The sequence below is a fragment of the Myotis lucifugus genome, unplaced genomic scaffold, assembly GCF_000147115.1.
Source record: "Myotis lucifugus unplaced genomic scaffold, Myoluc2.0 scaffold_12, whole genome shotgun sequence".
NCBI classification, from domain to species: Eukaryota; Metazoa; Chordata; class Mammalia; order Chiroptera; family Vespertilionidae; genus Myotis; species Myotis lucifugus.
In genome coordinates this window covers 5,051,949-5,075,598 of record NW_005871060.1, presented here as the reverse complement: position 1 = coordinate 5,075,598, position 23,650 = coordinate 5,051,949, and the positions used below count along the sequence as shown (strand labels likewise).

General features: G+C 39.4%; 1 protein-coding gene and 1 pseudogene across 1 annotated transcript in view; one reads left to right on the top strand and one right to left on the bottom strand.

The window, feature by feature from the left end:
• GPAT3 (glycerol-3-phosphate acyltransferase 3) overlaps positions 1-23,650 on the bottom strand; it is a 61,160-nt gene that overhangs the window by 11,358 nt on the left and 26,152 nt on the right. The window contains exons 4-7 of the mRNA XM_006084567.3: positions 6,385-6,655; positions 2,510-2,584; positions 1,913-2,002; positions 98-191 (exon numbers count right to left, since the gene is read on the bottom strand). Coding sequence (XP_006084629.1) covers positions 98-191; positions 1,913-2,002; positions 2,510-2,584; positions 6,385-6,655 — 530 coding nt within the window. The remainder of the gene's footprint in view (positions 1-97; positions 192-1,912; positions 2,003-2,509; positions 2,585-6,384; positions 6,656-23,650) is intronic.
• Positions 15,460-16,771, top strand: LOC102429963 (annotated as a pseudogene).

Sequence of the window (23,650 nt, the reverse complement as noted above, 5' to 3'; positions counted from 1 at the left end):
GTAATATAAAACTTTATGATTTGTGCCCAAATAAATTTAAAATTTGAGCAAGCCACAAAACATGGAACTACTTGAAATATCAATAAGCTGCTCTTACCATAGCATAGCATCCATCCGTTGTTAAGATCAAAACATCTATTGGGGAGGTATGGTTGGCAACACAAATGCCTCCCTTCTGGGGTTTGTACTGCCTGCAATCACAAACAATGGTAAATACTAAACATTGAGAAATGGCGACTATTTAGCAGAACAGCATGTAGGGATTCATCCTATTTTGTTTTAAAAAGTTCAGTAAAAAAATAAAGTTCGTAGTATATGGGCCCACCTTAAAAAGGTTGTCTCTGGGGGTCTATCTGATTTAAACAGTGGTGAATCAGATTGGGGTAAGAGTATAGGAAAAGGAACCCCTGACTTTCCCTTTATATATTTTTATGTCTTTTTTGTAATGACCAGATTTTCTTTTTATGATGAAAATATAATTTTAAAATATTAGACTGAATTATAAAGATTCTATAATTTTAATAAATTTTGTGATAAGTTTCATTCATTTGACCATAAGCATTTTCCTGTTATTTTCATCTTCATAGCATCACTTTTAGAGCCTTCACGGTGATCCACAGAGTAAAATTCCTACTGGTTCCTTTCTCCCTTCTATCCCCCTAAAACAGAAGTTGGCAAACTTTTCCTGTCACAGGGCAGAGAGTAAATACTTTAAGCTTTGCAAGCCAGCCAATCTGTCAAAACTATAGGACTCTGCTGTTTTGGCACAAGGCAACCACAGAAAATCTGTAAATGAATGAGCATGGCTGTGTTCCACTAAAACTTTATTTACAGAAAACAGATGGTGGGACACATTTGGCCGACGGGCCCATAGTTTAGTTTGCTGACCTCTGTCTTAGAGTTCAACCAGTACTGGACACTAATGAAGCAAAGCAATTTTCTTTGGTTCTACGCTGAGAAGAAAGGGAACCAAATGCACAACTTTAGCATGTTTTCCTTAAAATGAGAGGCAATTCTATAAAAAGTTATGAATTCCTCTCTATATAATTAAAGCACCTTTCCTGTGGAAGGTATCTCCTCTGCTCACATTTCTTCCGAAGCATTTTCTTCTACTCCTCACCCCAAAACTCACAGCCCAATTACAAAATCATATAATTTTAGAAATTGAAGGGGCCTTTTATGTTGGTGTCACATGGGAAAGCCAAATAATAAACTGTTTCCCTTCCACAAATGAAATAGAAGGACCCAGTCACTGAAAAATTAGAGGCTTGTCCCAGAAATTTTAAAACAATGATGTTAAATGTAAGAAAAAATAAAGTTGAGTTAATAGAAAAGTTAGAAATCAAAACTCTTCTCATTTAGCTTATAACTTCACTTAGCTACCATTACCCTCTACAACTAAGGGTAAGGGAAGCAGAATGTCGGGGTCCATATTAAGGCTCAGTTATGGAATTTTAGGAGGGGCAGGAATGAGACCAGAGACTAGGCCTCCAGATTCCAAGTCTGGTCCTCCTTCAACCACACTAAAGGCCTGTCACCTTCACCACTGTTTAAGTCAGACGGATCTCATTCAAAATCTGACTGCCACTTACTATGCAATCCCAGACAACCAATCCCAGAGCCTCCGTTTCTTCCCCTGTCAAACAGGAAAACAGCGCCTCTCAGAGGAAGACCTCGAGAAGCACAGGCCTGCCCTGCACACCACAAATGCCCAATGACCAAGTGTCATTACATGTTTATTGGTATGTTCCTTCTGCAAATGGATTGCTTTTTTAAAGAGGTTTTGTGTGTGGTTATGTCTCTGACACTCTAAGAGGTAGGGATGAACACACAGGAAGTCCTCTCATTTCACCTGTCCACACGCACTGACCTGACCTAGAGAAAGCCAGGCCCGAAGCCAGCAGACACTCACCTGTTGTGATAATGAATGGTCCCAGAGAGGGCGCGCACACAGATCCGGCAGCAGGTCAGGTGGACCAGCTCACTTAGCCAGTTTTTTAAGCTGAAGGAAAGAAAAAACATTTTATTGTGCAGTTCCGGGCACTCCTAGGAAATAATACAATAAAAGCTTGAATGTGCTCCTTCACAGCAGCAGCCTGTGCTCTGAAACACAAGCACAGTTCAATTCTCATAGTCTCACGGAGGCACTTAGGACAACATGCTGAAGGAAAATAGCTCCCTCCTGACTCGACTCTCCCGATAAGTTCCTGATCAAGATAAGCTGAAGCTTCTTTGGTCTCAGCCTTAGGAGGCTGACAATATTATAAGACTCTCGCTTTCCTTAAGTTCTTCAGTCATTTTCTTTCTTCTCTTTCTTTTCCCTTTGAAAATACAACTTCTTGGGACTTACATGAAAGTATGTTTGAGACTATGAAGTAAGCAGGATGTTAACAAATGTGTTGAGGCCATAGATTTGATACTGTACATTGGAATTCATCAAATATTCTCTTTGTGGACATAGCTAAGAAAAGGACAATCCGATTTGCGGCTGTGAAAGGAAACATGTCACCTGCTGTCTGGAAGCTGCCCGACCAGTGTCGTTCCAATAACCAACAAGCTGATCCCAATGAAAGCCAAGGTAACCCTGTAAAAGGAAAGGGGATGCAGATGTTTAGTTGAAGAGTAGGGGTAAAGGAAAATAACCTGAAACTTCACAAATAACAAAATCGTGGATAAGTTGTGGGGCATCCATGCTATGGGATATGGTGCAGCCATAAAAACTGGATAAATCTATAGGTTCTGACATGGGAGAACGGTCCTCGGTACATTTTGAGAGCAAAAAAAAGCAAAGTCTCAAGACAATGTATGGAAAATGATGACATTTTCAAAATAACAGCAGGCACATGAATCATCTATAATACACAGAGAAGGCCTGGAAATCGATTCACAAACCATCAAGTTCAATTTACATAATCATCAGAGTGTTAAGTGGGCTAGTGAAGGGAACAAATGAAAAGTCTTGACCATCTGCTTTATTATTTTAATTTTTAAATTATCCTGAATTGCTTTAAATTAATACATAGTAACTTCTATACAAAATAGTTTTATGTTGTATAAAGGAGTCATTTCAGGTTGAAAGTAGTCATTGTGTTTTGTTCAGGTACTTTGGTGTGGTGTGATAAGGTGGTAAAAGAAAATATCTTGCAAAGGTCTGAAAATCACTTGGTTTTCCTGGGTTTTTAATGACAGGTAAGCAAAAGGGTACAATTCAAAATTTCCTTAAGTATATTTAAAATTTATAGCAGATGGCAAAATAAGCTGTACTTACAGGCTCATTCATAATAAGAACTCCAAATTATATATTCCTCAATGCAAACCTAATGGTTGTTCCTTTGAACAGTTCAAGATAACTTGAAAGTTAGCAAACAAGATGACTGACAATATTTTAAATCTCCACACAGACATCTTCTCATTTTTGAAAAGTGCTTTTAATATATATTTCAATAACTTCAAAAATAACATCACTTTAGAAATTAAATAGAATTACTCAAAAAGAAAAAGTTGAGTTTTATAATCTTTCAGAATAAATGGATTTCCTCATAAACACCTCATACGGGTATTAAAGTCTTGGTTTAACACCTTTTTGTTGTTGTTGTTGTTGTTGCTGTTAATCTTCACCTGAGGATATTTTTCCATTAAAGAGAGTGGAGCCCAGCCATGTGACTCAGTGGTTGAGCATTGGCCTATAAAACAGAAGGTCACGGTTCGATTCTCAGTCAAGGCAAATGCCTGGGTTATAGGCTTGATCCCTAGTGTGGGGCATGCAGGAGGCAGCCAATCAATGATTCTCTCTCATCATTGATGTTTCTATCTCTCTCTCCCTTTCCCTTCTTCTCTGAAATCAATAAAAATATATTTTAAAAAAATTAAAAAATAAAGAGAATGGAAGGGAGGGGGAGAGACAGATAAAGAAACATCGAGATACATTGATTGGTTGCCTCACGCACAAGCCCCCGGGATGAGCCTGCAACAGATGTAACGTGCCCTTGGTCAGGAATCGAACCTGGGACCCTCTGGTCCGCAGGCCGAGCTCTATCCACTCAAACTGGCTAGGGAGGTTTAACACGTTTTGACACAGCAATTAGAAGGTCAAATTAAGCTTCCTTTAGTTGCCATACTTTCATGTCAGTCACTGATGATAACTAAATAGCTGTCTTAATCTTAACCATCAATTATGCAAAAGTTTTAAAATGTTTTGCCATCTTGCTCTAAGGAGAATCACTTGTTCCTACATTAAATCAGAAGGGGTGACATTTCAACATGTCTAACAATTATGTTCCAAACCATTGAAGGTTTTTGTCTGCTAGACTAACAAGCCAGAAAATTCTGTTTTCCAGTTGAAGTGAGCAAACAGGAGAATTCTCTTAGATGACACAAAGTTTTCAGCCACAATCTGTTTATGAGGTTTTTTTAAGAGCTTTAGGGAGCTACAATTCACATATCATAAAATTCGCCCATTTAAAATGTACAATCCAATTGTTTTTGGCATATTCACAGAGTTGTACGACCACTAACACAATCATTTTTAGCACAATCTGGGGGTTTTTTTATGCTTACTTTATAGCAATTCCTTCTTTTAAACACCAGTTTTAAAGCAATTCTTTCATAATGAAGAGTTTGTAGTAAGAGTAGGAATCTTAATTTTGCCATTTCTTCTTGTTCTTGGATGCTTACATTACAGGATTATCTTAAACCTGGTTTCTTTGCAAGAATCTTTTATGTCACATCTATTTTATGTGCATTAATTTAATTTAAACTAGATAATAAAATCATAACACTATTTGCTGGACACCCACAGCAGGTGAACGCTAACCAACAAATGAGGGAATCTCAAGACTCTGTTGTGAAATCCTCACTGTTCTCAATGGCTGCCTGGGATATGGTGCCTGATCAATGGACCAAGTGAAGATGGAAGAGCTTATCTATATATTCAGCTTCACTGAGGTTTCATTTCTTTTTAAGAATAGAAACAATAAATGGAAGCTCTAATTATAATAAACTAGAAACTTCCAATAAATAAAAGCTTGAATATTGCCTTCCATAGCATGCAATTAGGTAGTCTTGGGCATCCCCGAGTACATGAACCCCACACTGGCTTAAGGTTCAAGCAAAAGTGTATATAAAGCCCAGCTGGAGTGTGGAGTGTCTCAGTTGGCTGAGTGTCATCCTGTGCACCAAAACACTGCTGGATCGATTCCTGGTCAGGGAACATACCTGAGTTTGATTCCTGGTTGGGGCACATACAAAAGACAACCGATCAATGTTCTCTTTCACATTAATCTCTCTCTCTCTCTCTCTCTCTCTCTCTCTCTCTCTCTCTCTCTCTCTCCCTCCCCCCCCCCTTTCCTTAGTAAGTCCTCAGATGATAATTTAAAACAAAAACAGAAGTGTATGTGAAACCCTGAATTTCACTTTGTTATTAGAGCTGAAATGATTCCCAAAAGACGTAACATGCCCCCAATATCTAGTCACTGGCAACATGAGCACAGGAAAGCAGAAAATGCTTCTTAGAAATGTGCCTTTGCTTATACTTAAGCAATCTTCTCCCTTGTAATAAATCTGAATGAGGCAAGTATAGCCCACCCTAGGGATGGTAAAGAGGTTTCAAGTTATGTACCAATTTTTGTTGGCTGATAGCGACTGCCTGGAACGCTCTATTGAGAGGATACCAAGGCCATGTCCAAGGGAAATGAAGCAAGACAATAAACAGGAATGTTATGACTGATACACATGCATACTACCTGCCACCACCATGCTAAACAAGCCTTAGTCACCTGCACTACATCCCAATGCCCAGTGTTACCTCTTCTACTCTAGTTCCACACTACGGTCCAGTCAGTAGAGCTTGAGGATACCTCCTCATCAGGTGGCACTCAGACTCAGAACCAGAAGGAGACCCAGATGTGGAACTTTTAATAAGAAAAGTGAGTGATCATAAATGGATGTGGGTGGAACACATTCACTGAATGGCTCTCTCCCATGTGGTAACCACTCTCGGGAACGTTTCCTCTCCTAGGCAGCTATGAACCACTACAGACCAGCAGAGAGACAGTTACAGTTTGTTTGACACACAGTGAGTGTGAAACTGTAAAACCTCTTCTTTTTTCTCATTTCCCTTTTCTATCCATCAAATTATCTATGACTGAAAGTGTAACGTGGATCCAGATTAATATATAATAGATTCTGAATACACACCTTAATTTGGGGGGGGGGAAGAGGAGGAGATGTGAAAGGAGAATAGATACTTAATACATTCCTGATGGTGTTTTCTTAAGTGGGAAGGAGTGAGACTAGTACCATAATACTCACATGTGGCCATTACATACATGATTTAAAAGAAAGTTGAACCAATTATACCATCAAACCCCTGGGCAGGAGACCTACCTCAGAGGTAATAGGACACAGTAGCGTATTATGACGCCCAGCACCCACACCATGGTGAGCCGCAGACTGATGTACTGGAAATTTATATTAGTCCTTGTGAGGAGATTCCATGACACTAGCTCCTCTGAGGAGAACCTCTGGGTCACTTCATCTTCCACAATGGCTTCCAATCCCTTCTTGGAGAAATAAAACGCATCAGACAGCTCAAAGTCCCTTCCTCGCAGACCAGCAAGCCCTTTTTCCATGGGTGACTTGTCTCTTTGGATAATACCTTAAAAGAAAGCATCAGGACATGAGGAAATGCTATAGGACATATTTAAAAAATGGCCAAAGGGCCAACTGTGCACAAAACAAATAAATTTAACAGATCATATGGCAGATTTCATATATACAAGACAAGCAACTGCAGTGCGAGAAGAGGTAAAATCACCAAGTCTGCATGAAATGGCCCCTACCCAAGGATTTCGATTTACAAAGAGGAATCTTGGTCCTCAATAGCCTTCTTGCTTGCATTTCCTCCTTTCACACCATTAGTGAAAGAACTCACAGGAGCAAACTCTCCCCATGTATAGATCTAGACTATAAAAATAAAGACTTCTGTTCTCCCCTGATAAAAACCATAAAGCAAAATGGTAAAAGGTATTTACCACAAAAGGCAAAGGTTGATGTTTTTAATATGTGAAAATTATTTTACAAGAAAAGCACAGGTTGCTACAGAAAAGTAAGCAAAGTTCATGAACTGAACTTACAGAAACAACATAAATAGTTAATATATAAAAACTTACAGTAATCAAAGAAAGGTGACTTAGACTGGCTTATTTATATTGTTAAATCAGCAACATTTTTAGTGATAAATTTCAAAGATAGAAACAATACAGTTACTCTCATACTCAATTTGTATTGAGTATGGAACTGGTAACAACTTTGCCAAAATCTGTTTGGCCTGAAGAGACTAAAAGAAAAATAGTTTTGCTGATAATTCAATAATTCCAATTCTAAGACTCTGCCATAAAAAAATAATCAGAATTGTAGGCCAGAGTATTCACTGTAGCATTTTCCATTATAATCTTTCCAGACGATGAAATAGAATGCATCCATTAATAAATATTCTAACATTAAGTGAAAGAAAAGGCAAGATCTCTATGAAACATATATACATTGAAAAAATGTTAAAAAGGACATTAAGTAGTTATCTCTGGACAATAAGATTAGAGTTTTCCTCTTTATACTGTTACTAGAGGCCCGGTGCACAAAATTCGTGCACGGGTAGGGTCCCTATGCCTGGACAGCGATCAGGGCTGATCGGGGCCTTCCGGCTGCCAGCGTGGGCCTCTCTTCCCCAGCTGCCAGCTGCCAGCCGAAGCCTTCCTTCATTCTGTGCCACCCCCAGGTGGTCAGCGCATGTCATAGCAAGTGATCGAACTCCCGGTCTCCCGGTCGAATTCCCAAGGGGACACTTTTCATATTAGCCTTTTATATGTATAGATTGTATTTTCCATAAAGAAAATAACTCAAAGGTTTTTCAAGTAGCAGAAATTTATAAATTGAAAAATGACTACTACTACTCAGTTCTAACTACCAAAAAAGAAAAATTGATGAGAAGGTCTTTGAAGAATAAAGAGTAACTATGTACACAGTGATATAACTATCCATTTGTCTCTCTGAGGTGTGTCACAAAGAAAAAAAAATGTATTTCCTACATCAGAAAAGTCTCTCTTTTTTTGAGGTGAAGATTAAAGTGTTAAATTCCCTGAAAAAGACCTCTTTTGATTTTCTCACTTTTCAGTTCCCTAGGAAATCAATGAGGAAAGTGAAAAGTACGATATTACCTATCCTCTGGAGAACTTGTATATTGAGGGCGCTGTAATGTATCGGGTTTTTTGAAGGAACAGCAGCATAACGCACTGGAGTAGAAAGTAATGAAGACCTGGATTCCAAAGTCAAGTGCTGTTTAGGACAACAACCAGCTCTATGGCTGTGATTGATAGATAAATCACCTAACTTGGTGTCCTCCTTTATAAAATGAGGGGATGGTTTTCTAGTTTCCTTACAGGGTTAAAGTTTTGTAACTTTACTTTTGAGTTTTTGGGGTGGTTTGGTTTGTTTGTTTTTGCCCACATATAAAGCTAATGTCTTCATCTTAAGAATTAGCATAATAGCCCTAGCTTGTTTGGCTCAGTGGATAGAGCATTGGCCTGCGGACTGAAGGGTCCCAGGTTCGATTCCAGTCAAGGGCACATGCCTGGGTTGTGGGCTCGGTCGTGCAGGAGGCAGCTGATCAATGGTTCTCATCATTGATGTTTCTATCTCTCTCTCTCCCTCTCCCTTCCTCTCTGAAATCAATAAAAATACATATATAAAAAAGATATATTATTTTTTAAAAGAATTAGCATAATAAACCAAGTTCTTGGATGATTATTAGACTATCTTTTTCAGCAGTCAACTCTTAAGTGATTTAACCTTTCTCCACCATCTCTGAAAATTAGTATCAGAGAATGATCCAAGATAGTGTCACTACGGAACTACCCTCTTACTCTTAGGCTCTGCAATACAAAGCAGGTTACTCAATCCAACTATTAGCCTAAATTTAGCAGTGCAAGAGTTTCATTATTTAGCAATATATCGAATTTTTTTTTTAAGTCTAGAGGAGGAAGGAAGAACAAGTTATTCAGCAAATCTCTAAATGAAACATACTAGAGACAGTGGACAGCCGTTCTAAAAATAACCTTTTCCAGAGGGGCCAGAGATAAGAAAGCAAGTTCAAGGTGGCTCATATTATTAAGCTGAGCCAGGAAAGATCTGAAGCCAGGTCCCTAGTCCCTAGCCTTGATGTACAATATTTTCTCTGCCCCCTGACCTACTTTATTCTGTGAAACTCAAATAAAATATAACTCAATTTTATATTTTCATTAAGCCTCTTTCAAAAGTATGTGGGTAACTGTAATGCATCTAATTGCAATGGATTGAATTCCAAAATATATTAAGATATACAATAAATTAAAAAGAAAAAGTCAAAGAACCCAGTAAAAACTTTAGCTATGAATACAGCAAGTAAATCACAAAAACAGTAAGCTTTAATGACTAAACATTTCAAAGATATTCAACTTCACTATGCTTAGAGAAATGCAAACTAAAACCACAATTTCATGCCCATAAGGATTGATAAAAAAAATTAAATTGAATAATATCAAGTGTTTGTGAAGACTTGGGACAATGGGAATGTAATTAGTACAACCACGCTGAAAAATGATTTGGCACCATCTGGTAAATTTAAAGATATTCATAGCCCAAGAGCCAGCAATTACACTCCCAGGAAGATTTTTGTTTAATAATTTCAAATACACAGAAAAGTTGCAACAATAGTGCACTTCATCCAGCATTATTAATTGCCAATATTTTGACACATTTGCCTTATTGTTCTGTCTCTATAAGTATAAAAAGATACTTTTTCCTGAACCATGTGAGAATGAATTGCAGGCATTATACCCTTTACCCTCAAATAGTTCAGCACAGATTTCCTTTGCACATGGAGTTTCACTTATTTAACCACAGTATACTTATCAAAATCAGGAAAATGTCAGTAATTAACATTATTGCAATACTAGTAGCATCTGTGCTATAGCCCTTATTCAAATTTTGACAATTATCCCAGTAATATCACTCATAGGATTGTTTTCATTGCTGGTCCAGGATTCAACCCAGGATCATACGTTATATTTACAGGTCAGGTCTCCTTAGTCTCCTTTAATATGAAAAGGTTCATCAGCCTTTCTTTGTTTTTCAAAGGCATTGATATTTTTAAGAGTACAAGCCACATTTTGTAGAATGTTTCTTAACTTGGGTTGAGCCGATGTCTCTTCATGATTAGATACAGGCTGTGTACACTTTTGGCAGAAATACTATGTAAGTCATGTTACATCCTTCTCAGTGCATCACAGGGAGGCATGTTATAGTTAGTCCCATAATGGAGACGTTTAACTTTGATCACTTGGTTTAAGATAGTTAGTGCTTACCCGATGTTTCCACTGTAAAGTTAACTGTTTTTCTCTTTTTGATTAATAAGTATATACTTATTATCAATAACTATCTATAAAGGGAAGATACTTTGAGACTATAGAAATATTCTACTCCTCAAACTTCCTCCCAGTGGTAATTCACATCTATTGATGATTCCACCTTAAGGAAGATTTTTTTCCCCGTATACTCTGGAGAGATTCTTGCAAAACTGTGCACAAGTAGACATCTGTAAGAACATTTTGCTACATTATTTGCAACAGCAAAATAGTGAATCAAGCCAAAGGTCCATTAGATAGATGGACATACAGCAATATATACAAATATCAAATTATTATGTTGTACACCTGAAACTAACATGTTATATATCAATTATATCTCATTCAAATCTATTCTATATATATTAGTGGTTCTCAACCTTCCTAATGCAGCGACCCTTTAATACAATTCCTCATGTTGTGGTGACCCCCAATTTCATTGTTACAAATTGAACATAATTAAAGCATAGTGATTAATCACAAAAACAATATGTAATTATATATGTGTTTTCTGATGGTCATAGGTGACCCCTGTGAAAGGGTCGTTCGACCTCCAAACGGGTCGCGACCCACAGGTTGAGAACCGCTGCTATATATATATAAAAACCTAAGCAACCCTTACAACCAGTCAACCGGTCACTATGACCTGCACTGACCACCAGGGGCCGGCGCTCAACGCAGGAGCTGCCCCCTGGTGGTCAGTGCACTCCCATAGCAGGAGCACTGCTCAGCCAGAAGCTGGGCTCATGGCTGGTGAGCACAGCTGCAGGGGCAGGAGCCTCTCCTGCCTTCGTGGCAGCGCTACCTAGCAGCAGCAGCAGGCGCAGCGGCGCCAGGATGAGCAGGAGCAGCTGCAGTGCTCAGGCCCAGCTTGGTCTCCTCCCCGGCTGCCTGCTGCTTGCCACACTGCACATCTCTCGGGGGATGTCGGACTGCCAGTTTAAGTCCGATCCTGCAGGAATCAGGCCGAACCCGGCAGTCCGACATCCCCTGAGGGGTCCTGGATTGTGAGAGGGTGCAGGCCAGGCTGAGGGACCCCACCAGTGCAAGGAGCACTGGGCCTCTAGTAAATAAATAAATGGCAGCTCATATTAAAGATGGATACATACATTGCATACTACATAGGAATTAAAAGAAATTAACTAGAACAGTTACCAATTTAGATAATTTGTAAACATCAGGATAAACAAACAACTCAGAATGATATATGAAAGGTGGCACTTTTATAGAGTTTGAATAATGCAAAATCATAAATACTATGTCTTGTTTAAGAAACACACATAAATAAGGGAAATATGACAATATGCATAAAAATAATAAATATCCAAAGTAGAGTAGTAGTTTCAGGGGATGGTGGAGTAATTAAATCAGGGAGGGATACACAGGAGAATTTGACTATTTCTATAAAGTTTTATTTATTAAAGTAAGTGTTAGGCACATATGTGTTATTGCCAAAAAAAAAAAAAAAAAGTTACATGGAACTGACAGTTGTTCCTAAATGAAGATCTCTATTATAAGAGAGCATGTACCAGCTTAGGAGTTTTGTTGTTGTTGTTTTTTAATATTTTTATTGATTTTTACAGAGAGGAAGGGAGAGGGATAGAGAGTTAGAACCATCGATGAGAGAGAAACATTGATCAGCTGCCTCCTGCACAACCCCCACTGGGGATCAAGCCTGCAACCAAGGTACATGCCCTTGACCAGAATCAAACCCGGGACCCTTCAGTCCTCGGGCCAACGCTCTATCCACTGAGCCCAACCAGTTAGGGTAGGAGTTCTTTAATAAGGCACACAAATATCTGAAAATTATAAAAACAGATTTCAAAAGAAGCACTACTGAGTATGTAATTTTACTTCCTGACATGTATTGACTACTGAGAATCAGAATGACTGATTCAATTCATGCTAAGTATAAACTCTGACAGAAAAAAATATTCAATTCAATCAACATATAGTGGACACTCACCATGTATCAGGCATCAAAGAACAGTTAGAAAGAGAGGAATTATTTCTTTTGGCACCAAGAAATATTCAGAAGTGGACTGACAGTCTTCAAAATATAGACATAGCCCCAGCCGGTGTGGCTCAGTGGTTGAGAGTTGACATATGAACCAGGAGGTCACAGCTCAATTCCCAGTCAGGGTGCATGCCCAGGTTTCGGGCTCGATCCCTGGTGGGGGGCATGCAGGAGGCAGCCGATCAATGTCTCTCTCTCATCATTGATGTTTCTATCTCTCTTTCCCTCTCCCTTCCTCTCTGAAATCAATAAAAATATTTTTTAAAAAAATAATAATTGAGTTTCCTAAATGATAGTACAAGCCAATACCAAAATTGTGTCTGCTAGTTAAATCTGATATGTATTTATGTCTACATATTTTTTATTGATTTCAGAGAGGAGGGGAGAGAGAAAGAGAGAGAGAGAGAGAAACATCAATGATGGGAGAGAATATTGATCAGCTGCCTCCCACATACCCCCTACTGGGGATTGAGCCCATAACCTAGGCATGTGCCCTTGACCAGAATCACACCCGGGACCCTTTAGTCCACAGGCCCATGCTCTATCCACTGAGCCAAATCAGCTAGGGCAGGAAAATCAATTATTATTAAGAAATTAATCCTGATTCTTCAGAACAATCCATAGTTCTTAAATTGGTAAAACCCTGATTCTAGGAAATATTTCTTTTTGTTACACCATCAGCTTTAAAAAAGTAAAGCTATAAACATTTGAATTTTGTCCTTATACCAAATGCTTTGGCAGAGGTCCATGCTTCAATGGACATAAAATTAGAACAACTACTTCTATGTAATGCAAGAGATTAATTGCACAAGCTGCCCTATGTCCCTGTGCCTTTAGCAAGTCACTGGTACATAAATAATACCAGCTATGAAAGGCCTTTTAGAAGAAATGGAGGCTGAAGTTAAAATCATCAAGTATAATTAACTCTAAATTAGCTGAGTGTACTCTTAGAATAACTGCCCATTTATAAATCATACTAGTTTTCCATCCTCCAGTTATTCAGCATGCTTTCTAGGTTAGCAGTTAGGGGAAAAAATCAGACCAGAAGGGGATATGATAGATTTATATAAAGAAGTTGATTCATAACTTACTAATGGGCTATATTCCAAAAGTCAGAAGCTCAGAGTTCAAAACCCTCTCTCTCATGGAAACTATTTGACTTCATCTATTTGAGCTAGAATCCTGTCCACTCATATGCCTAACTAACCCCCAAAACATAGGAGATTACATAGTAGCAGTACTGTGAACCAGAAATCTCCTTTATCACTGTTTCAATAAAGAATATTTAAATTAAATCTAATTTGGAACTAACAAAAATATACTTCCTCGTCCTGCAGTGACTTAGAGAGGGCACTGGGGAAACTTTCTGGGGTATTGATCTATTCTATTTCTTGATCTAGATGAGAGGTACGTGAGTACTGTGGGAAATTCATCCAGCTGTACATCTATAATTTTACATTCTTGCCTATCTATATTATGCTTCAATTTTTCAAAAAGACTCACCTGACATCTGCTGTACAACATTGCCCACAGTTAACAATATACTGTACTGCACACTTAAAAATTTGTTAAGAGGGTAGATCTCATGTTAAGTGGTCTTGCCACAATTTTTTTAAAAAAGAATTGAAGGAAAGGAGACATATGTAATACTCTTTGTAATACTTTAAGCAATAAAACAAAATTTTTAAAAAAAAGAATTGACGGAGACACTATTTGTGAATCCTATCTCAATGATTTACTATTTCCCTTTTTTTAAAGTTTACTTTGCATGCCTCCACCCAATTATTAAGCAATTGGTCAGGGAAGAGTTCACCTGTCCCAGGACCTACTATTTGGTAGTGAGGTCCTTTTCCTGGCAGAAGGAGCTCTACGGAGGGGTCTGGTCCTGGGCAAGGAAGCCAGGCCTACAGACTTCCCTCCCAGGCCCCAATTTCCTTTCTGATTCATAAATGTGATTGGCCTGATGAAAGAAGAGAAAGGTAAAGTAGTTGTAAAGATGAACTTTATGTGGTTACGGTTGGGCAGGGGGCGAACCAGTGCTGCTGGGATTAAAGAACAGAAACATTCAATGCCAAACTCCAGAGAGACAAGACCCATATTTAAGCAATCACTTCGATGTAATTAAAGATCAAAAGGTCTTTATGCAGTCCTGGCCAGTGTGCGTGGTCCCCTGGCCAATGTGCGTGGTCCCATGCACCAAAAGGTCGCAGGTTGGGTTCCCCACGTGTGCACATGCCCAAGTTGCAAGCTCCATCCCAGTGGGGAACAGGCGGGAAGCAGCCGATGATGTTTCTCTTTCACAGTGATGTTCCTCTCTCTCTCTCCCTCTCTCTCTCTCTCTCTAAAAATCAATTTTAAAATCTCTTAAATAAATAAATAAAATAAAAAGGCCCAAAACACCCAAGTGTTGAAGAGGCTATAGAGCAAATGGATGGAACTCACATGCATTGCTCTGAGAGCATGAACCAATTTGGAATATCATTTAGCAGTGTCTAATAAAGTTAAGCATACACTTGCTTAGCTTATGAAGTTATGTACTCCAGGAAAACAAGCAAATAGGTTCACAAGAACCTGCTCAACAATGGTCACAGCAGCTTTACTCCTAATACCTAAACACTGAAAATAACTCAAATGTCAACCAACATAATAATGGATAAACAAATTATGATGTATCTGTAAAAGGAATACTCCAGAGCAAGTTTGTTAAGTCTATTGATCTATTCAACAACAGGGAGACCTCATAAACATACTGAGTGGGGAAAATACAAAAGAGCACATATTGTATGGTTCCATTTATGTGAATTTCAAAGATTGAAAAAGCTAACTGATCATGACAGAAATCAGACAAGAAATTATAACAGGGCTCCCCCCGCCCCCTACCTCCTACCCCCCAGTCCGGGGCAGCTGGCCCAGGCGGGATGGCTTCGCTGCGCCTCCACACGATGTGAGCCCAGCAGGCCTCTGGCTGACCTATCACTAAAGCAGGCCCCGCAGCCCAGGCCCAGCATGCGCCCATTGGTGCGGAGGGCGCTGCTGGCAGCCGGCTTGCGCCCTGGCCCTGGTCCTGGCGTTCCAACTGGGGCAGCAGGTGCTGGCGTGCCAGGTGCTGCTGAAGAGCCCGCAGAGCCGCTGGCCGGAGCAGGAGGACCTGGTGATGGTGGGCACGGACCACGTGGAGTATCGCCACGGCAAGGCCATGCCTCTCATCTTTGTGGGAGGCACGCCCCGCAGTGGCACCACTCTGATGAGCGCCATGCTGGACGCCTACCCGGAGGTGCGCCCACCTGGAGGTGCGCTCCTGCGGGGAGGAGAAGACCCGCATCATCCCCGGTGTGCTGGCCATGTGCCAGGCCTGGTCCAAGTCTCCCTGGGAGAAGCTGTGGCTGGAGGAGGCAGGCGTGACAGAAGAGGTGCTGGACGCCGCCAGGCAGGCCTTCAACCTGGAGGTGATCGCCAAGCACGGCCAGCCGGCCCGCCTGCTCTGCAACAAGGACCCCTTCACACTGAAGTCCTCCCTCTACCTGTCGTGCCTCCTCCCCAACTCAAGTTTCTGCTGATGGTGCGGGCGGCAGCACCTCCTTGCACTCCATTATCACTCGCAAGATCGCCATCGTGGGCTTCGACCACAGCAGCTACCTCGACTGCCTCACCAAGTGGAACAAGGCCATCGAGGTGATGTAGGCGCAGTGCATGGAGGTGGGCAGGGACAAGTGCCTGCCAGTGTACAAGGAGCAGCTGGCGCTGCGCGCACATACACACACACACACACACACACACACACACACCCCGCACTCCCTCAAGCTCATACTGGACTTCCTCGGCATCGCCTGGAGTGACTCCCTGGAGGACCTCATTGGCAAACCTGGTGGCGTCTCCCTGTCCAAAATCGCGATCCACAGACCAGGTCATCAAGCCCCTGAATCTGGAAGCACTCTCCAAGTGGACGGGCACATCCCTGGGGACATGGTGAGGGACATGGCCCAGATCGTCCCCAGGCTGGCTGGCTATGACCCTTATGCAAACCCTCCCAACTATGGCAACCCTGACCTGGTCTTGAAAGGAGACTATAAAAACACCAGCCAATCTGAAAGGATATTTTCAGGGGAACCAGAACAGCACTGCCTCCCACTTTAAGAAGCTCCAATTTCCCGATCTCCCCAAGTGGCTCTGTTGCCAAGAAGGGGAGAAACTACCTTCGAGTGGAAATCGGACCTCTAATGCAAGCATATTGCTTGCTATTTACCGCCAAATGGGACTGCTAACGGGGAATGTATTTGCATGTGTTTGCAAAGCCCTGATCATTGAAAACTTTCCTTGAAACAGGCTACCTTCGGACCCTCTGGGATAGGGGACAGAGAGTGCGGACACAGTCCAGCTTTTGAAACTTGGGTTTTTATATTTTTCCCCTTGAGAACTTTTTTTTAAGAAGTGGACTTGCCGTCTCCCTCCAGTGCAGGATGCCTTGGCGGCTTTGTTGGCTGGGATAAGGCCCAAACCTGTGCCTCTCCTATGACCTATTTTTTTTAAAATATATTTTTATTGATTTCAGAGAGGTAAGGAGAGGGAGAGAGAGATAGAATCACCAATGATGAGAGATCAATCATTGATTGGCTGCCTCCTGCATGCCCCCTACTGGGGATCAAGCTCGCAACCCAGGCATATGCCCTTGATCAGAATCGAACCCGGGACCCTTCAGTTCACAGGCTGACGCTTTATCCATTGAGCCAAACCGGCTAGAGCTGACCACTATTTTTGAATTCAAAGAATCTATTTAAAAATGTAATATATGAGGCTTTCTTTGATTCCTCCTCAGTTCTTAAATTGATGAAGAAAATAGATATATTATTTGAATAAAATGACCAGGGACTTGTTTAAAAAAAAAAAAGTTATAACAGGGACTGAGGGATGCATGATATACACTGGGCAAGGGCTTGAAAACTTTGAAGTCATAGATATGTTCTTTGGATGGATCTGGGTGGTAGTTACATAGGTGTAAAAATATGCAAAAAAACACCTAGCTGAACACTTGATATTTGTGCATTTTAATATCTGTAAATTATGCCTCAATTGTTTTAATCAGAAAAAAATATTACTTTTTATTATTATTGTTGTTTAAACATGTCTCCTTTTTCCCCGATTGACACCCACCCCCCCACCTCCCGCCCTCCAGGACAAGCCCCCACCGCCCCAGTGTCTGTGTCCATTGGTTATGCTAATATGCATGCATACAAGTCCTTTGGTTGATCTCTCACCCGCTCCTCTCCTGCCTTCTCTCTGAGGTTAGACAGTCTGTTAAGTGTTTCTTAGTCTCTGGATCTATTTTTGTTCATCAGTTTATGTCATTCATTATAACCCACATATGAGTGAGATCATGTGATATATATATATATATCTTTCTCCGGCTGGCTTATTTCACTTAGCATAATGTTCTCAAGCTCCGTTCATGCTGTTGCAAATGGTAAAAGCTCCTTCTTTTTTATAGTGGCGTAGTATTCCATTGTGTAGATGTACAACAGTTTTTTAATCCACTCATCTGCTGATGGGCACTTAGACGTTTTTAGTCTCCCCACTTTCTAGCTGAAATTGTACCTATCCTATGAGTATTTTTAAATCTTCCTTCCTAAACTAGAAGGTAGATGGCATTTACTGAATGTTTCTTGACACCAGACTGTGCTAAGCCTTTGACACATATACCTATGTAATCCTCATTATCCATGAGCTTTATCTATTATTCCATTATAACGATAAGGAAACAGGCTCTGAGGGTTTGAGTAATTTGCCTGGGGCCACAAAGGGAATAAACAACAAAATCAAGATTTGAAACCAAGTCTGTCTGTGACTCCAAAACTAAATTCTTCCTCATATCCGAAGCCTCAAATTCCATGTCACTATGTCCAACAACCTCAAATATGTAAGATCTTCTCCATCAATTACACATCAGCCCCCATTCTTCCTTGCTAAATAGAAAGCCCTGTGTAGCAGTTCTTTCTAGCATTTCTCCTATCTTTGAGGGAAGTAATAGAACTCTAACTGATACAGGAAAACTTATATGTGGCCTCCATCTATCATTAACCTGGATATGTACTTGTAAAACTAACTTGAGTCACTTTCTACATATATTTAAACTTGGGCAGGAATCTCTTTTTTTCCAGTTTTATTGAGATATATTAGTTTTAGGTGTACAACATGATTTGCTATACATATATATTACCCAATGATTACCACAGTAAGTTTAGTTAACATAAGTTTAGTTAACATCCATCACCTCACATAGTTACAATATTTTCTTGTGTTAAGAACTGTTAAGATCTACTCACTCAGCAACTTCTAAATATACAAAACAAATGTTAACTGTAACCACCATGCTGTACACTACATCCCCGGATTTATTAAACCTTATGACTGGAAGTTTGTACCTTTTGATCACTTTCACCTATTTCCCCACCCCTGCCTCTGGAACCACCAATCTGTTCTCTGTTTCTATGAGTCCGGCATTTTTTAGATTCCACATCTGATGAGATCATATAATACCTGTCTGTCTCTGTCTGACTAATGTCACTTCACATAATGTGGGGCAGGAATCTTTTACAGCCTGGAGCACATCTGATTTCTGGGCCTTTTCATGCTAAGCCCAACAAAAAACAGCCCCTGGGCAGTGGTTCACTTAATGCTCCCCCAGTTCTGTATTTCAGCCTAATTCGAGTTGTCCAAGGAGGCTGTTCTGTCCAATTTATGACTCTATAGCCTCAGCACACCGATGTCCTGTCAGGACCTTACTTTTCAAATCCTCTCCAAGGCATAAGCAGCTTCTCCATGCATCTTGCAGGTTAGTCAAGGTTTAGAAAGGATAATCACCTTGATGCTTTGTTGTTATTGCTGTCCAGATATATTCTAACACCATTAATTCATCTTCATTAAGCTGGCCTATCAATCAGCCAAGGTTTGTAGAAAACTGCCTCTATCTTCTTTTGGACCCAACAGCTGAGGAACCCTACCACATCCTCACCATGGCTCTAGGTTTGAGTTCAAGGAGCCTGAGCCAAAGATACACTGACCACGAAGCTAATATGTTTTCTAGTAAATTAGAATTCTTTTTGTCCTTTTTGTCCTCCTCAACCGCACAGCTTCTCCCAAAATCCCGCACCAATTTTGTTTATTCTTTTACTTAAAGAGGGCCTCCAAATTGTATAAACTTCAGGCTCCCACAAAACCTGGATTTGCTGCTCCCTGGGCTCAGCTGGCAGGAAGTCAAGACTTGTTTACCCCTAGTGCCTTCTCCACGCCTTAGGACAAACAGCCAATCAGCAACTAGACTGAAGACGCTGCTGTGAAAGGATTTACTTCAAGGGGCTTAAGGTCTTTCCCTTCACTTGTACATGGGTGCTAGCAAGAAAGACTGCCCTTTTGGTGACTTTCCCTCACTTAAATGCTAAAAAACACACCCCTGAGTGGCAATTGAACACACTAATGAGACATGCGGCCCATAAAGAAGTATGCAGTCACACTGCACAAGAGCCAAGAAAACCCCACCTCTACATACTTAGAGAACCAAGTTATTACCAATAAGTATTAGAACACTGGGAGTTCACAGACACCACTAACATCTTTCTGCTTTATTTCACCTATTATTAATAATACTCTATCTATTTGATGGCCAAATTAGCAACGTACTAGTAAGAGGGGTTGCTGATGGTTAGGTCGATTATTTGTTGTTGTTTTAAAGTTGAAGTTTTTCCATTCTTGGAAGTGGAGGAATTGGAGAGGATGAAAACCAACAAACAAAATGTGAATACAAGGCAAAATTTTAAAACTCACTACATAAATGTTTCATGAGTGTCCCTGCAGTGGCAAAACTGCTTTAGAAAACTAGATTTTTATATACTGTATAACAAACCCATAAAAAGAAAAGGGGACGAAATCAGCACAGTGATCATGACCTGTCATACAAAATGTGCTCCAAGTAAATGCTGACTTAGCATCTCCCCTGGTTTCCCTAAGAGCTACTCAACCATCTGCCTAGTTTGTAAAGAAGCACTAGAGTTATGAAACTACTCCTGCTCCCTACCCCACCAGCAATGTTTCCCCAGTTGGCACATATTGAGAGTTACAATCAACTTTTTTTTTTTACAAGAAAAGGGGTAAAGTTTACTTCTAACACCTATCTATCCCACAACAGTCAACTCTCCATATCAGTGGGTTCCTCATCTACAGATTTCACCAACCTCAGATCAAAAATATTTGGGGGGTGGGAGGGCTGGGAATGTTACATTGCTGCTGACGTGTAGTATGCAGTTAGACCTACAATGGTTCTTGTACTGAACATGTACAGACTTTTTCCTTGCCATTATTCCCTAAACAATATAACAACTACTTACATTGCATTTACATTGTATTCAGTATTATAAGTAATTTAGAGATTATTTAAAGTATACAGGAGGATGTGCAAATACTACATCATTTTACGTAAGGGACTTAAACATCTGAGGAAGACTTGGGGGGTTCTTAGAACCCATTCCCTGGGGATACTGAGAGATTGTATAATCCAATTAAGAAAACATAAGGGTGGGGAGAAAGCTCACATATAGTAAAAATTTAAATTTACAAAAAAAGGCCCTGGCCGGTTTTGCTCAGTGGATAGAGCGTCGGCCTGCGGACTCAAGGGTCCTAGGTTCAATTCCGGTCAAGGGCATGTACCTTGGTTGCGGGCACATCCCCAGTGGGGAGTGTGCAGGAGGTGGCTGATCGATGTTTCTCTCTCATTGATGTTTCTAACTCTCTATCCCTCTCCCTTCCTCTCTGTAAAAAATCAATAAAATATATTTTAAAAAAATAAAAATAAATAAATTTACAAAAAAGAAATAACATAAATAGAAAATTATAAAATGTATAAGAAATAAGTGTGCACAAAATCCTATACAAATAAATTTAATAAAAATCTGGGGAAACCATTTTCTACTAAAATAACTTTACCAATACTGACACCAAGAGATGAATGCTCTAAAAAGACATATTTGCACACATGAAATAATGCTATAGGGAGTAAAAAAGAACTTTACCCACTCCCAATAAGCACCAAATCGAGACCATTTTACAAGGAATTCCAAACCTTTAAATCTGAGAAGAAAGAAAGAAAGAAAGAAAGAAAGAAAGAAAGAAAGGGAAGAAGGGAAGAAAGTAGGTAGCTAGGTAATAGTCTAATTGCAAGTAAAAGGACCAACTGGAAAAATCCTATCTCCAATTTTGGCAGATGGTTTCCAGCACCATATTACGACCAGGCAATGTTTAGTCCATAAATGCAAAGATAACTCAAATATTAAGCTATTCATGTAATTTATCATAATATTCCTAAGAGGAAAATATATATTCACCACCCAAGATGCTGAAAATGCATGGAAAATTCAATATTCATTCTTGGTTTAAAATAACAAAACAAGAATCAACAATTACTTAACGTAAGATGCAGAGCTAGAGCAAAGCAAACATGATGCTTACTGGGAAGATCCTGAAGGCACTGCAGGCTGTACCCAACACGAACAACAACTAGCACCACAGTCACTCAACAATGTAGCAGCCAACACAATTAGACAAGCGAAAGAAATGCAGTACTAACTAGAAAAGAAATAAAATACAGACGAAAGTTGAAGAAGTAGTCACTATCACTATGTGAAATAAAATAATTGCGTACCTAAAAAAAAAAAAAAGAGCTAAGCCTATCTGAAAACCTTCATACAGTATGAGAATTCTTACTTGTATGTCCTGCTACCTTACCAAGTCAAATACTTTCCAACATATGAACAACCAGCAGTTAGATAAGATGATGGAAGAAGATACTCCATTTATAAGAGCAACCAGAAATATAAACTTAAGAGGAAATGTACAAAACCTGAAAAAAACTTTGAGACATCTCTGGAGAATAAGAAAGAACGCCTAAACAAAAAGATAGAATGTCCTTGGAGAATAAGACTCAACATAGATGATGTCAAGCCTTCCTTAATAAATTTATAAGTTTAATACAACTCTAATAAAAATAAATAGTTCTATTTCCTCTAGCTCATAAACAAACTGAATCTAAAGGTCACATAGGAAAATAATCAAGCAAGAATAAACAGGAATATTCTCTAAAGGAAAAGCAGCAAGAACAACTATCCCTACCAGATATGAAACCAGTGTATTAAAACATCAATAATTAAAATAAGAAACCAGTGCATGAGAAGACAAGTAAAAACACAGAACAGAATAGAAAGTTCAGAAATAGATTCAAACATATACTGGGATTCAGAAGGTTATTAAAGATGCACCACAAATAAGTGTGGTGGAGATGGACATTTTAATAGAGTGTTATGACAACTGGATAGCTGGATATAAATCAAAACCAAAATAAATCAATCAAAGACTTAAATTTAAAAAATAAAACTATAAAGTAATCAAAGAAAACATTGGCGAATTCTCTTAAAACTTGTCCAAAGGAGAAATCTTGATACTAAAAAACTCAAAACCAGGAGCTATAAAAAGAAAATACTGTATTGATTGATTTAACAACATAAAAATGAAAGTTATCTGCATAATAACAAATATGGTAAACAAAGGGAAAAATACAATCACAAAATGAAAAATATTTGTATCTCAATAAGCTAATTTGTATCTCAAATAAAAGCTAATTAATTTAATATAGAAAAAAATTGTCTAAAGACATGAGTAGATAATTCCATTCCTGGGGGAAAAAATACAAATGGCCCTTAAACATGAAATGTGTACAAAGTCCCACTCTTTTTAAGAGAAACACAAATTAAGACTAAACTGAGTTTTGACTTCTCACCTCAGACTGGCACAAATCCAAAAGTTTGATATATATTTATACCTTTGGTGAAGCTGTGGGAACTTACATACACTCCTAATGGAAGTGCAAATAGTACAACCATTCATGAAGGGCAATATGGCAATATCAATCAAAATTACAAATGGTCTTTTGACAGAGCAACCCCAGGTTCATGTTACATGTAACTCATGTTACAGGTATATATATTGCAGCTTTTTTTAACAGCAAAAGGTCAAGGTCTACAGGTAAAAATAACCATTCACACTCATATAATGGAATTCCTCATTAGCTGTTAAAAATGAAGAAACTTTCTAAGTAATAATTTGGAAAGGACAACAGGACGTAAGTGAAAAACACAAGGCTCAGAACAGTATTTATTAC